Source organism: Leucopleurus acutus, assembly GCF_964270905.1.
Source record: "Leucopleurus acutus genome assembly, chromosome: 2".
Lineage (NCBI taxonomy): Eukaryota > Metazoa > Chordata > Mammalia > Artiodactyla > Delphinidae > Leucopleurus > Leucopleurus acutus.
Window position 1 is genome coordinate 105,642,165 of NC_139143.1, and position 15,502 is coordinate 105,657,666.

Here is a 15,502-nt window from a genome sequence, read left to right on the forward strand (position 1 = left end):
GATGGTGGTGTGCTGAATTGGGTGATTGGGATTGACATGTATACACTGATGTGTATAATATTGATGACTAATAAGAACCTGCTGTATAAAAAAAAAAAACTAAACCCAATAAAAAAGTAAACATAAACATATTTAGCTAATTTTCTGAACCAGAATTTCAAGGGTGAAGTGGGTGTGCACTGGAAGACTTGTTGCTAGAAGCTGCTCCAGGCAACTTTAATGAACAGCCCGGTTTGGGAACCAATGAAATAGAAGATGACCAAGCCAAGATTTCAAACATCTTGTCTGGTAGGAAAAAGGGACCCAAATTAATGATTAATTTTATTATTAATAAATGTACCCTATGAAATTTATAGGATATGTTAATTGCAGAACAGTTGAAAAATCTAGACGACTTTAAAGAAAAATATAAAAATCTCCTATACTCCCACTACTTTAGAAGTAACTACTATGTACATTTTGGTGCATTTTATTCCAATGTTTCTTCAGTGTACCCAAAACACAGATATGAAAATGTATACAGACATACATGTGAAAACCACGCAAGGACGCCCATACACACAGTTTTGCGTTCCACCTTTTGCACTTAATATTGTGTCATGAGCATTTCTCATTTAATTGAATTTTATTAATAAAAATATTGAATTTTATTCAGAATATTGTAATTTGCTTAATCAGTCTCCCTTTTTCTGCCTTTTAGGTTGTTTTGAATCTTCTGCTGTTATAAGTAGTTGTATGATAAAGTTCCTTATTTGTAAAATTTTGACCACTTTTGTCTGATTATTTCCTCACTATTGGTCCCTAGAATTTAGTTAGCTCGTCAAGGGGTACGGATGTTTTAAAAATTCTTGATGTAGATTGGTAAAAGGACTTCAATGAAAAGTTATTTTAACTTATATTTCTGCAAAACAGTGTCCATTACCTCACTCTAATTAGGAATATTATAAGTAAAAGATCCTTTAGCAATATAAGTAGAGCAAAAATAGTGTCTTATCTTGATGTCTTAATCAGATTTCTGATATTAGTGTGGTCAAATATTTTTCATAATTTTCTTGGCTATTTGTATTATTTATTTTTTAAAATTTCCTGTTTGTGATGGCTACCTATTTTTGGATAAAGCTTATTAATTAATCAACAATTTGTAAGAACTCTTTGAATTAGGAATAGTAACCTTTTGTTTGCCATACTAGTTGTAAATAATTTTTCCTATTTGCCTTTAAATTTTATTTATGGTGTTCCTAGAATTACTGAAAGATTATTCCTGTTGCGTTTTTTTGTTTTGTTTTGTTTTTTGTTTTTGCGGTATGCGGGCCTCTCACTGTTGTGGCCTCTCCCGTTGCACAGGAGCACAGGCTCTGGACGCGCAGGCTCAGCAGCCATGGCTCATGGGCCCAGCCACTCCGCGGCATGTGGCATCTTCCCGGACCGGGGCACGAACCCGTATCCCCTGCATCGGCAGGAGGACTCTCAACCACTGAGCCACCAGGGAAGCCCTTTCCTATTGCTTTTATGCTTTTAATATCTTTTACTATCTGAGATACAGTAATTATTCACCCATATTTTCTTCCAGTTTCCTAAAGAGTTTAAAAAAACCTCTTAAATCCAGCCTAATTAATTTTGATTTATGGTAAATGCTGAGGGTCTAATATTTTTTTCCCAAATTTTAAACTAAATCTGAAGTTTTATCAAAGAATTCTTTCCTATTGGTTTACTTTTTTTGTTTACTAATTTTATCATTTACTAACTTTTATCATTTACACACAAAAAAATGTACATTAGGGCCTGGCTCTAGGTTATCTGTATAGTGTCTTTAGTTATAGATTTTGATACTATGTAGCACCAATGAGATAATTTAACATTTTATTGGGCAAGTTTTCCTTTGTTGCTTTTCTTTAAAATGTCTTGATTAGTAGCAGTAGTTTATTTTTCCAGTTAGACTTTGGAATCATTTTGTTACATTCCAATAGAAACTAAATTGAAAACTCAACCAATTCCTTATGCTTCATCACTCCCTACCAAGCCAAAAAAAAAAAAAAAAAATCAACAACCAATCAACCAAACAAACAAAAAAACCACACACCCTGATGGAATTTTAAAAGTTACTTCTAATAGTAATTATCTTTATCCAGAGATAATCAGAGATCGCTACTGTTATATATGATTTACATCTGCATGATATATTATAGCTCATATAAAATTTGAATTGTATGTTACACACTTAGTAATCTTATTTTTTTAATATATCATGAACATAATGATATACCATGTCATTAAATAGTTTTCTAAATTATTATTATTATTATTATTTTTGCGGTACACGGGCCTCTCACTGCTGTGGCCTCTCCCGTTGCGGAGCACAGGCTCTGGACGCACAGGCTCAGCGGCCATGGCTCACGGGCCCAGCCGCTCCGCGGCATGTGGGATCTTCCCGGACCGGGGCACGAACCCGTGTCCCCTGCATCGGCAGGCGGACTCTCAACCACTGCGCCACCAGGGAAGCCCTCTAAATTATTTTTAATGGATGCACATTATTCTATTTCACATACATGCATATATATACACACATGTATATTTGCACTGTGTTTATTCAACTAGTGCCTATTTTTGGACGTTGAATTTGCTTCCACTTTTGTACTATATACTATAAGAAATGATTTTATTATGCTATGAACATCTTAGGAATCCATCTTGTATGCATCTCTTATTTTTCTTTATATAAATTTCCTTGTTAATGAAATTCTTGGTCAAAGGGTAAAACAGTTTTTGAGTTTTCTTTTACCAATTGCCAAATCATCCTGTTTTAGCAATTTCATGGTGCCATCAGAAGTGAACAAGAATGCCTCGTTAGAGATTTTGATCGGAATTGCATTAAGCTTAAAATAAATTTGAAAATATATGACAGCTTTTTTGTATTCAAACTTTACCTCAAGGAATGGTGTGCTTATCTAGACATATATATTATATCACTTAGTAAAGTTTCACTATATATATCCTGCACAGTTCCTTAGTAGGTATAAAAACATAAAGGTTTCTTCATATAAATTCTGCACATTTTCTAAATAGGATTATTTTTAGGTTTCAACAGTTTTAAAAAAGTGTAGCTATCAGGAATGGGATGTTTTCACATTACAATTTCTGACTAATTATTGTTTTTCAGAAAGCTATTGATTTTTGTATATTCATTGTGTATCTGAATACTGAGCTTTCAGGTTAATTCATTATTAATTTTAGAGACACTGAAGTGAGGACCAGAGAGTTTATCAGCTTCCCCAAGTCATAAAGTTGGTCTAGTGTTGGAATTGCTATTGATCCTAATTTTCTATAATTCCAAATATAATGCTCCTTATACTACTCCTTATCACTTCCCAAATATATCTGTAGAAATACGATTAGCCAAACAAGGGAAATTATAGCAGTAAGGTCTCTGTACTGGTCAGAGTGTTCTGTTTAACTCTCAGCACCAAATTTTAAGAGTGACACTGACATTTAAAAGAGTGTCTAGAATGAGCCTGTGATCTGAGGAATGATTGAAATCAAGAAAATAAAGCTGTACAGCTTCAATGGCTAGAGTCATGATTGGGAAGCAGTTAAAGGAAACTAGATTCTGCCACATTATGTCAGAACTCTTAACACAGAGAGTTGTTCTCAAATGGAATAGGGTATTTTGGGAGGTATTAATCCACCTGATATTGGAAGTGCTCAAGGAGAAACTGGGTGAGCATCTCTTGAGCATGGTACAATGCGGATGGGAATGTGGATGAAATCTCTAAGTTTTCTCCTGGTCCTATGATTATTTCTGAATTTAGCTTTGAAAAACCCTAATTCATATGTTAGCCATGGGAATTTAGCTTTGAAAAACCCTAATTCATATGTTAGCCATGGGAATTGGATGTAGTTATCACTGCTACTTATGGGGTGAATTAAAAAGCACAAATTTTCTAAACCTCATTTTATTTAGTAAATTTAGTCTTTCCCAGCTTTACAACAAATTCTTTTTTTTTTTAATTTTATTTATTTATTTTTTTATGATATGCGGGCCTCTCACTGTTGTGGCCTCTCCTCCGCAGGAGCACAGGCTCCGGACGCGCAGGCTCCGGATGCGCAGGCTCAGCGGCCATAGCTCACGGGCCCAGCCGCTCCGCGGCATGTGGGATCTTCCCGGACCGGAGTACGAACCCGTGTCCCCTGCATCGGCAGGCGGACTCTCAACCACTGCGCCACCAGGGAAGCCCTATTTTTTCCATCTTTTTTTAAAAAATTGAAGTACAGTTGATTTATAATGTGTTAATTTCTGCTGTACAGCAAAGTGTCAGCTTATATATATTCTTTTTAATATTCTTTTCCATTATGGTTTATCTCAGGATGTTGAATATAGTTCCCTGTGCTATACAGTAGGACCTTGTTGTTTATCCATTCTATATGTAATAGTTTGCATCTACTAACCCCAAACTCCTAAAACTATAATTCAAAGAGATACATGCACCCCTAGGTTCATAGCAGCACTATTCACAATAGCCAAGACATGGAAACAGCCTAAATGTCCATCATTAGATGAAAGGATAAAGAAGATGTGGTACATATATACCTCGGAGTATTACTCAGCCATAAAAAGGAATGAAATAATGCCATTTGCAGCAGCATGGATGGACCTAGATATTATCATACTAAGTGAAGTTAAGTCAGAAAGAGAAAGACAAATACCATAGGATATCACTTATTTGTGGAATCTAAAATGTGACACAAATGAACTTATTTACAAAACAGAAACAGACTCATGGACATAGAGAACAGACTTATGGTTACCAAGGGAGAGGGGGATGGGGGAGGGATGGACTGGGAGTTTGGTGTTATTATTATTTTTAATCGCAGAATTCTTGTGCTTAGGATATGTCTTTATATCTATATTTGTTAGCATAGATTGATTTGGAGTAGCTCTTGTAGCTCCTTTTAACATGTTGTATCACCCCATATCAATCATTGATGCAGTTACACATTGAAAACTTGATGCTTAAGACAGAAGCCAGAGGTTCAGAAAATAACCTGGCTCTATGTCTGAAATGGTTAGAGTGAATCCAGTCACTGGGGTTTTACATAAAAACCGTAAGTTCAGATCTCACTCAAACTGCTCCTATGGTGTTTTAGAAAAATAGACATGTCACAGGGTTCCTGGTGAGGAAACTTCTTGAGCTCCCCAGAATGACACCACTGCCATTTAAATAAATTAAAAATTAAAATATTCTTATTTTATTTCAAGAGAAGCTAGGTAGTTTGAGACTTTAGATTAGGAAGTGGAAGCTCTGTTTTGGTTTTAGCCTGAACTATGCTGTACTTGTTTAGACTCTTGTTAGACTTACTCTCTGGTTTGTTTTAATCACAGTTTTCTATAAAAGAAGCTTTTCCTTTTCACCATCTAGTAATGTTGAGAAAGTTCATGGGGATCCTTGTCAGTAGAGGACTTTGCAAAGTAGCATTATCGCTCTGTAGCACACTGGAAAAACCACCCCTGGTTATCAAAAGGCAGTTTCCTTAATAAACTATCAAAATTATTATACCTCATCACACGGTCTCCTTTGTGGGTGGGCTATTATGTTTGGCAAAGAAATGTGGCATAGTACTTTTGTTTGAAGAAACCTTTCCCTCTCTGGAAGAAACATGTAATCTCAGTATAGCACTGTGGAAAATTGTGCGGAGGCTTTATTGTTTGAATATAGTGGCACAGGACATCTTTACTTAGGAGATTCCTGTATCTCCACATACCATCTTTATGTGAATGTCTTGGGATGCTCATGACAAATTGGGAACTCTTCCTGTAACTTTGTCTTAACCGCGAGGTACAGTGGAACAATGGTTCATTATGCTTCCTTTTAGTCATTATTACTTTAAGGAGTCCTTAGAGCTCTAAATAACACAGCGATCCAAACACATGTTAAGGTCTAACTTCTGTCAAGATCCAGGCTGGCTTGCACTTGTTTTCATGCTCTCATTTGTACAGGAAGAATGAACAGGGAAAAAAAATGTACCTGGCCAGCAGCCTGGGCTTCTTGGACATGTGACCTGTGAAGTCATACATGAGGGCACCATGCTCAGAAGGGCCCAGTGTTTAGTCTGAATGCTTTTAAACTTCTGCTGTTACCACCTTGAAATTCTGAACACTTTTTGAGCAGGGATCCCCACATGTTCATCTTGTACAGGGCCTCACAAATTATGTAGCAGGTCCTGCTTTGAGATCATTAACTGTTTTATTAAGTGTTAGAAGATTCCAGATATTGAAAAAAAAGAGAACGAGATGAGGTGGGGTGTCTAGTGAGAGGAAACGTGCTGAGGAAGTAACTATTAATAGAACCTGTGTGTATTTATGTTATTGTTTTAATAGTGGTCTTTTGTATTGGGTAGATTTCTGTTTTATGTAAAGAGCTTCTACCTCCTACATTCCTATGTTTACAAGTCGAGAAAAAATTCCTTGGGAGTGGAACAAAATAGGGAGTGGATCCGGGGAAATGTGAGAGCTCTTGATAATTCTGCGTCATGAGCAGATTTGGCCTGCAAATCTGTTGCTCAGATTCCAGCATCAGGCCTTTAAGTGGCTCATTACCAAAAGGAGTCTGTCCTAGGCAGGTGCTTGTCCTTGTGATTATTGCCGTTGTCTAACTTTTGACCAAGCTCACCTCCTTCATCTATGATCAAATGTCACCCTCTCCATGAGGCCCATCCTGACCATGCTACTGCAAATTGCAACCCATCCCATACCACTCCTGACACTCCTGATTCCCTTTTCTTCACTTATTTTAATGTGAATGCATGAGGTTTGGCACAGAGTAAGTGCTCAATAACCATAAATTGAATAAAGGGAATGAGAGAATGAATGGATAACATGCATTTCTAACATTAAAGGTTAAGCTTTGAAAAGAGTAAAAATATCAGCTTTATTCTTACCCCCTTTCTCCTCAGCTGGTTTGTTCTCTGTACATTGCTTCTAGTTCTCAGAATTCTTCTGAGCTCAACCCCCTCACCCCAAATAGTACTATTTTTGTGAATCTATGATCTCTAGCCAGTTTAAGATCTAGGAGTTTTCCAGTCTGAGTCTCCCCATGGTATTTAGTAACAGTATTTTCTAATGTCACCATCGGAGTGGAGACAAGAAAACGTGTTCCTTGTTGGAGGAGGATGTGAGCAGTATAGGATATTACTGGTCATAAGGGGATCCTGCTCTTTCTGAGGGAAATTTACCTGCACCTTTTCATCATTCTTTGGTGTGGACCATGTTTACTTCCAGAGAGGAACCCTGTAGGGATAACTCTTTCAGTCCTTCATCTCACTCTTCCTGAGAACGCTGGAGACATTGGTATTATCAGTTCCAGTGATATTCAAAGCACATTTCCAATCACCTACTTCAGTAGCTCTCCTTTTGTATCAAAATCCGCTATTTGTTAAAACACTATGTACTAACTTAAGCCTCAAGAGACCTTTTAATCAATGTAATATTTAATTAGTTTGAAGTACCCTGTTTCCCACTTAGTTTCAGGTGTACAACCTAGCAATTCAATATTTTTATAGATTGCACTCCATACAAATTTATTATAAAATATTGACTGTATTCCCCGTGCTGTCCATTACCTCCTTGTAACTTATTTATTTTATACCTAATAGTTTGTACCTTTAATCTCCTTTGCCTATTTTGCCCCTCACCTCTCCCCCTACTCTGGTAACCACTAGTTTTTCCTCTGTGTCTGCTTCTGTTTTGTGATAATTGTTTGTTTGTTTTATTTTTTAGATTTCACATATAAGTGAAAACATACAGTATTTCTTTGTCTGTGATCAGTGATCTTTGATGTTACTATGGCAAAAAGATTACAACTCGCTGAAGACTCATGATGGTTAGCATTTTTTAGCAATAAAGTCTTTTTTAATTAAGGTGTATACGTTATTTTTTAGACATAATACTACTGTATTATGCAATAGTATTATGCAGTCCAAACATAAGTTTTATCTCCACTGGGAAACTAAAAAATTTGTGTGACTCACTTTTTTATGACATTTGCTTTATTGCAGTGGTCTAGAACCAAACCTGCAGTATCTCCAAGGTATGCCTGTACATGGATAAAGTAATGAAGGAGAAACATGAGAGTAAGTGTACAAAATATAACCCATATTTGGTATACCCAAATGAGGTGCCTTCTTTTAAACAATCATTTCTGTGTACTTTCATAATTTTGTCTTTATTCTCTTTAAGTCTTTTTTTTTTTTTTTTTGGCCTCGCCCTGTGGCTTACGGGATCTTAGTTGCCCAACCCAATCCACCCCCTCGGCAGTGAAAAGGCAGAGTCCTCACCACTGGACCGCCAGGGAATTCCCCCTCTTAAAGTCTTTGAGAAGGACTTCTGACTAATCTAAAATTCAACTTACTGTTATGAGAAATGAATGTCACCATCACAGTAATTTTGTTTTCAGTTTGAGAGCCTGGTGTCACATTCCATCTACTTACTACACTTAATCTGATTTTTTAAAAAGAGGAACAATAAGACTGGCACTTGAGTCTGTCAAGTTATAGGCATATACATTTGTTTTTTAAATTCCTTGCAGTGGAAATAATGACTTTTTGGACGCTCAAAATCATGTGGAATAAATATAACAGTGAAGATTATTTCATTACACAGCCAGGAATTGGAGGGATAACTTTTAGTATAATAATCAAATAGATCTTTCTTAGACTGTCAAAAGTTTTTTATTTTTTCTAACAAAGTGCCTATGAGTTGCTGTGTTGGGTTACATTGGGCAATTGTCTTATGATTTTGATTTTGTCTTATGATTTTATAAAGTATATAAAAATTATTTCAGTGTAGGGAAATAAGAGGAAAACAGTTAAAATTAGGATATTGTCTCTGAGTTTTAGTCTAGGTCAGAGATTTTGAAGATTTTAAGTACTTCCAAAAGTGAAACAATCCCTGCAAACTCTCTGGACACTGTGTGTTTTCATTTCCCCAGGGGGAAGGGTAATAGCTGAGGTGGCTTCCTGCGTAAGGCAAGGGTGGAGAAAGCTGGCATTTCCCAGGGTGTCCAGGGGAGATGAGTGGATGTGTTGTTTCCATGGACACACCACTGCTCCATTTTTTCCTTTTAGGTGGTGACCATTGTGACTGGACTTAGTCTGGTGAGGTGTACACTATTGGAGATTTGCTCCCACAAACTCTTCTCAATTTTTTCTCTACAATCTTTATACAAGTATCTTACTTCCAAAATAGAATTACTTTGTGATTTTACTTTGGAGATTTGCTTAATTCTTTCTAATGGGATATGGTTAAGCTAATGAAATATTCCAAAAAGTGGTTGTTATTTTATTTTATTTTTTAAATGATCATAAAACACACCAGTATATTCAAGAACCTATTTATTATCTTGTCTGCTTGTAAGGCATTTAAGGCATTATGACTTTTGTTCTAGTTCTATTTGCATTTGGAACCCTCTGTGAAAATTCCTAGTTTTCCTGAATAACTGTATGCAGTCATACCTTTAGAACACGTGCGCTTTAGTACAAGTTGTAAGGTGCACTGGGTGTAAAAAGGGTGGAAGCAAGGGTGGGCTGTGATTCAAAAAGGAAAATGTGGAACAAGGGGCTACTTGTGGATTTCATTGGATACATGATTTAATTTAGTTAATTAGGAGATAGAGCATCAGGAAAAGCGGAGCTTGTGCCCACACAAGTCACACAGTCTAATACAGTAACCTTTAGACAACAGCTGTAACCTAAAAGGCCCACGCCAAAAACAACAGAGCAGGGCCCAGTTCCTGTCCCTTAAAGCGGGACAGCTGAAATGGTGGCTGAGTTTAACAACAAAAAAGAACAAAGCAAAACAAACAATAATCCAAACCAAGGTTTTCTGAAAGGAAAATGTACTAATTAGAAGTTGGACATTTCGAGAACACTGTCTTATGGAAAAGTGCCAATTTTATCTGTGGATTTTTGGTTCCTAACCATTGGCTGAGAAAATATTTCAAGTTATTGCATCTTTCTGGGTGGAACTGAAACATTGTATCCTTCTAATAAAAATTCTAAATTGGGCTTAGCATAGTAATAATTTATGCTGCGGGACTTTGAAGAGCAAAGAGTAATATCTTTCTACCCACCCTGATTTTGCATCAGTTTTCTTTCCACAAGGCAATAAAGAGTTATTTTTATAGATAGTAATGTCCAATATACATTGAAATTAATAAATCCGCATCTGTGATATTATGCATCAGTTTTTAAAAAGTACTCCTGACGGTTAATTTCAGTGGCAGAAAATGCTGAAAAAATTGGGATGTTGATTTCCAAAGTGGTTTTTCTTTAAAAAAATTATAAGTTGTAGCTAATGATAAGTGATTGTGCCAGAGATTTCCAGGTTACTGCCAAATAGAGGATTTTGGAAAATTAAAAAAAAAAAAAAAAAGCTGGATCATTTAAGGAAAGTAATTCATTTCACACTTTGACTCTTTCCCAGAACAAACATAAAAAATGCACTATTCTCCTTCCCGGTATTAACGAAATATTTTCCAAATCCATTGCATTGCATGCATTGCATTCCTTTATCAGGATCTTATTCAGTTTGTGACTCTGCTGGAAACTGATATCTTAGAATTAATCTGATACATGCTTTTACCTACTTTTCTCTTGTTTAATGCTTAGCTTAAGTACAACGACATTCATTTTAATTTTGTTAGGCTTTCTGGACACACTTCCACAACTACAAATAAAAAGTTTCAAGTCATTTGTTTTATTTCTTTTTCTCTCCTCCTTTTAAAAGATTTTAACTTTTTGGTGAATTAATTGTTTAAAAAAGTTTCCAAGTTAGGGATCTGTTTTTTGATCTACTGTTTGTCGAATATAAATTTAAGGAAAATCTGCATTTTTTTTAAGGTACATAGAAGGTTAACCAAACTGCCTTAAAAGCTTCTGACTGCTATTTAAAACATAGGCACAGTTTTTGTGGAAATCAAGAACATTTGCCCTGTACTCAGGTTCGGAAAACCAAGAGTTACAGAGGGTCACCAGGGTTAAGAGAGTGGCAGAGACCCGTCGTCCATGAAAGGTGACAGTTCTGTTTTTCCACTTACGGGGCTCAGCGGCCGGGGCAGCTAGCAACACTTCTGTTGTTTGTATGAGCAACCTCCTCCATGAGTTATAACTGTATGCAAGACTTACTGTGATGGCCTGGAGTCTCTCCTTCACCAGCTCAGCTTCTTCCATTCTAGAAGTCAAGGACAGGCAGCCAGTGAGGGAAGTCCAAAACTACCATAAAGCAGGAGCCTCCTTGGGGAGAGGAGTGGAGGTGACAGAGAAGCAGGGAGAAATCCGCTTTGGCAGCGGTGGAGAAAAGCAGAAATCCCCGACTCGGCAGGAGCGTCTCTGAGCAGATGTACAGATCAGGCCAGACACATGTAATGAGGGTGTGCTGGGGAAGCAGACGCTGAGGCTGCTAGCACGGGCTGACTGACAAGTTTGAACGGCAGCCGTACAAGCCCTTTTCCTTCAGGAGCTGCCAGCTCTTTGTTGTAATGTGCACAGTTAGCAAGGCACATTTTCTTATTAACTGTTCCTTACCCAATTCATTCTTTCCTAGGAGTAGCGCTAGAAGCCCATGCACTGAGTGCTTAATCAGCCTCTGCTCTAGCCACACACAAGCAAATCTCTGCATGTGTGGGTCTGTGTGTATTTGTACAAAGTTGTTTACCTGTACTGTCCTCCAGAGTTGCAAAGACAAAGCCTTACCTTGAGTGGATCAAGTCACTTGCTTGCCTTTCTTCCTTTAATTGCATTTAGATAAGAATACAAAATTCTAGAGTAACTTTAGAATTTAATATAGTGGTAAACTTACGTCAGGCTGCCCTTGCCTTTCCCTTCCCCTCCTACTTCAGCAGTTTGTTTCAAATTTTGGAATCTTTAGGTCACGGAGAAATTAAAGGCATTAACGTGACTCTGTTAAGAACTTGGTCCACCGGCTGTGTTCAGTGTGGTTTAAATGTCAAGTACCACCCTCCCTTATTTCTTGTCTTGGATTTCTATGGAATGCAGTTCTTTCTTGGATCCTATTCAGCAATGACACTCAGAAAGTTGCCCATCTTGACCTCACCAGTTATGCAAGAGAAAGGAATGAGACTTTGAAAGTGTGATGAGACATTCTGTAACTCATGTAGTCTGACACCATGTGAGTATTCCCTGGCCCTTTAGAAAGAGGAAGTCAAGCCCAGCGAAACTCTTAGGTCAAAGCAGAGGCTGGGAAGCTTTATGACTGACTTTGTGTTCTTTCCCCTACCATTTCTTTAATTAAATTTTGATGTAATAAATCCTAATTACCATCTACCTCATTGTTACATGTTTAGATGCTATCAAGCACCTTCATATCAACATTCAGCTGAAGAGGTTAAAAGGACACCCCAAACATTGAACAGATGTTCTTATTTCCTTTGCATTATTGATATCAGTAATAATAATGGCTAACATTTGTTCGGTACTCTCTATAGGCAAATGTTTTACGTTGGATATTTCTTACAAGGTGCTGGCGATATTAGCCCTATTTTAAAAATGAGGGAACTGAGGCTCAGAGAGATCATTTATCACACAGGTAATAAGTAGCAATGCCAGGATTGGAACCTGGACTTTCTAATAGCCATTCATCAGTTCTGCCCAAGAAACAGGGCAATGTGAAACACAGGCTGAAGGTTACATCAGTCGTTATGAGAAAGAGTTGGGCCCCCAGCCTCCTCCTCCATCTAGCTCCCAGAACACTTAGAGCTGGTTATAAACCCCTTAGTTAGAACTCTGTGGGAATCTCCTCTGGGTGACCTTTGTGGCCCTAGTGAGAAAAGATTTCCCCATATTGTCATTTAAAGTCATCCTACCATAGAACCCTAAGGTGAAACTCACCAGTTTCCACAGTCTGAAGTCATACATGAGTGTAGTTTGTCTTTACTCATACATCCTCAAGGGACATTTAGGGAGACTAGAGAATGGGAGAATTGACCAGGTGTGGGCCAAGCTTGAATGCTATTGGATGGATATTTAAGCTTAAAAGATCAAACCTTTAAAATTTTTGATTTTGTTTATCTGCAGATCCTGGCTGAAATTAAAGACAAGAGAGCGGTAGTGATAAATATCTCAGTCAGAATTGCATATTTGCTGCTCAGAACAGATGGCAGCCATCCAATTATTAGTCTGGATCTTTTCCTAAAACCAATTTACCTCTTAAATCTCATTTCTGTAATGGGAAAACCCAAGTGTTTTCTAGTGTAAGGGGAGGACTAGATTAAATAAGAGAATCAGGGAATTTAGGAGGGAGCAAAACTGTAATAACTGATTGGGATCATCATGTGTTTATTCATTTATTTAGCTGATAATACTAATAATTGCTAATTTTCAGCATTTGTTATCCATTTATTCTGCACACATTTGTTGAGCCCCTATGATGTGTCAGGTACTGTGCTAGATGTTTGAGATACATGGATAAACAAAATTCCTGCTCTGCTGGAACTTATATTCTAGAAGGCAGTAAAAGATAAATATAATAAACAAGCAAAATATAGGAGGTGAGATGACTATGTTGGTCTGAGTCCTTTTGAAAAACAAATGCCAAGATGGATTAAATGTGTTTGATTTTATTAGGAGAATGACAGTATGAGAAAAAATGGGGAGGTAGGCAGCAAAGGCTGGAGCTGGGAAGGTCTGGGAGAGTGGTCAGACCATGGTGCATATTTGACCAGACTGAAGGCAAGAGGGAGGGAAAGTTGGGTGAAAAGAGTCCAACCTGCAGGGCAGTGTAAGGAGGATCGGCAAGGCCGTCAGAGAGTGCTGGAGCCAAAGTCAGCTACCAGAGAGGTCCTGTGTCTCCGAGGAATGAGCCTATTTTAGCATTCCTGCCAGACTCAATCAATGGCTGGGAGTAACCCCTGAGTGGCACGGTCTTGATGCAAATACAGGGCTGGATTTCAGAGTACAACAGCTGGGACCCCTGGTCGATTTTATTCTCATAGTTGGATGTCTGAGCAGCACATTCTCATGACAGCCACAGTGATAAATGCTGTGGAAAGAAAATAGAGCAAGGGAGGAGAATAAAGATCTCTAAGGGGTGGCAAGTTGCAGTTTAGAATTGGGCTCTTAAGGTAGCCTCCATGAGAGAGGAGCATTTGAACAAGGCCTTGAAGGAGGGGTGGGACTTAGCCATGAGGATATCAGTGGGAAGAGCCGATCAGGAAAAGTCTGTGCAAAGGTCCTTGGGTGGACTTTTATGTAGCATGTTTTAGGAGCAAGGCCAGTATGGTTAGACAGCTGGGACTGAAGGGAAGCATAACAGGAGATGTGATTGGAGTTGTAACTAGTCTCGGTCCATGAATGGGTCTTGTTAGGCCGTTGTAAGGACTTTGGCTTTTGCTCTTTGTGCGGTAAGAAGCCAATGAGGTGTTCTGAGCAGAGAAGTAACATGACTTAGCATGTTTTGCAAGGATGGAAGTAGGGAGACTAGGCAGGATGCTACAGCAGTAATTCAGCTGAGAAATGATGGTAGCTTGAGCCAAAGTGGTACAATGAGGATAGTGGGAACTGGTTAAACTGTGGATATATTTTAAAGTAGAACCCACAGTATTTCCTGAGATTGGATACAGGGTTTGAGAGAAAGAGAGGATTCATGATAATCTAAGACCCTTGGACTGAGCAAATGGAAGTTGCCATCAATTGAGATGCAGAAGTTGTGAAATAATTTTTTTTTGAGGAAGAGGGTGGATACCAAGTGCTCAGTTTTGGACAAGTGGATTAGTTATCATGTGGAAATGTTGAATAGACAATTGGATATATGAGTTTGGAGTTCAGGAAAGACGGCTCATCTGGATTTATAAAATTTATTTTATCTCTGGTAGTAAGTAGGATCACAAAATATCTAGAATTATGGTCCACAAGGCAGCATAATCTAGTGAACTAGTATTTATTCAATGTTAAATATATATTTATGACCAAATTCAGTCATTGTAAAATACACAGTAGAGCTCTATCTGCTCTCAATTATCTTATTAAAGTAATTTTACTAAATATTTTGCTGTTTGCCAACCAATGTAAATGAGGATGGCAAGAGTTAAAAGTTACAGTCCATTACCTTACCTTTATATTAGGAGTTAAGAGACATAAGAGCTTCTGAGACAGTGCGTTTTCTTAAAATGAATTTGCTTTCTGGTTGGAGAAGTAAGACATAGGCTTGAAACAATTAGAGGACAAAAGAATAGTAAACAAACTGTCACTGTATTCTGACAAAACGTAGTGCTAACTATTGCACTAATTGAGACCAGGATAGTATAGCATGGTTAGTAATAGTGGTGTATGGCACAAAAAGTAAGTGTAAAATAAGTTGAAGAAGATAGAAATTAATGTGAGTTGCGGGAAAGCTACTACAGGGAGAAAGCAGAACTTAAAAGTAGAGAAGTCATTTCTAAGTGTCAGAGGGAGGGAAATACAATGTATTCAAAGACCAGAAAGGAAATTGTCCTTA

At 37.6% G+C, this 15,502-nt stretch overlaps 1 protein-coding gene across 2 annotated transcripts in view; it reads right to left on the reverse strand.

Annotated features, from left to right (window-relative positions):
• PALMD (palmdelphin) overlaps positions 1 to 11,935 on the reverse strand; it is a 54,590-nt gene extending 42,655 nt beyond the window's left edge. Inside the window, exons 1-2 of one of the 2 annotated variants that reach the window (XM_082833510.1) lie at positions 11,849 to 11,935; positions 11,176 to 11,221 (exon numbers count right to left, since the gene is read on the reverse strand). In XM_082833510.1, the coding sequence (XP_082689636.1) occupies positions 11,176 to 11,220 (45 nt within the window). In that variant the 5' untranslated portion in view covers position 11,221; positions 11,849 to 11,935. Of the gene's footprint in view, positions 1 to 11,175; positions 11,222 to 11,574; positions 11,594 to 11,848 lie in introns of those variants that run through there. The other variant, XM_082833511.1, reaches the window with a different exon arrangement.
• Between the last annotated feature and the right edge of the window lie 3,567 nt (positions 11,936 to 15,502).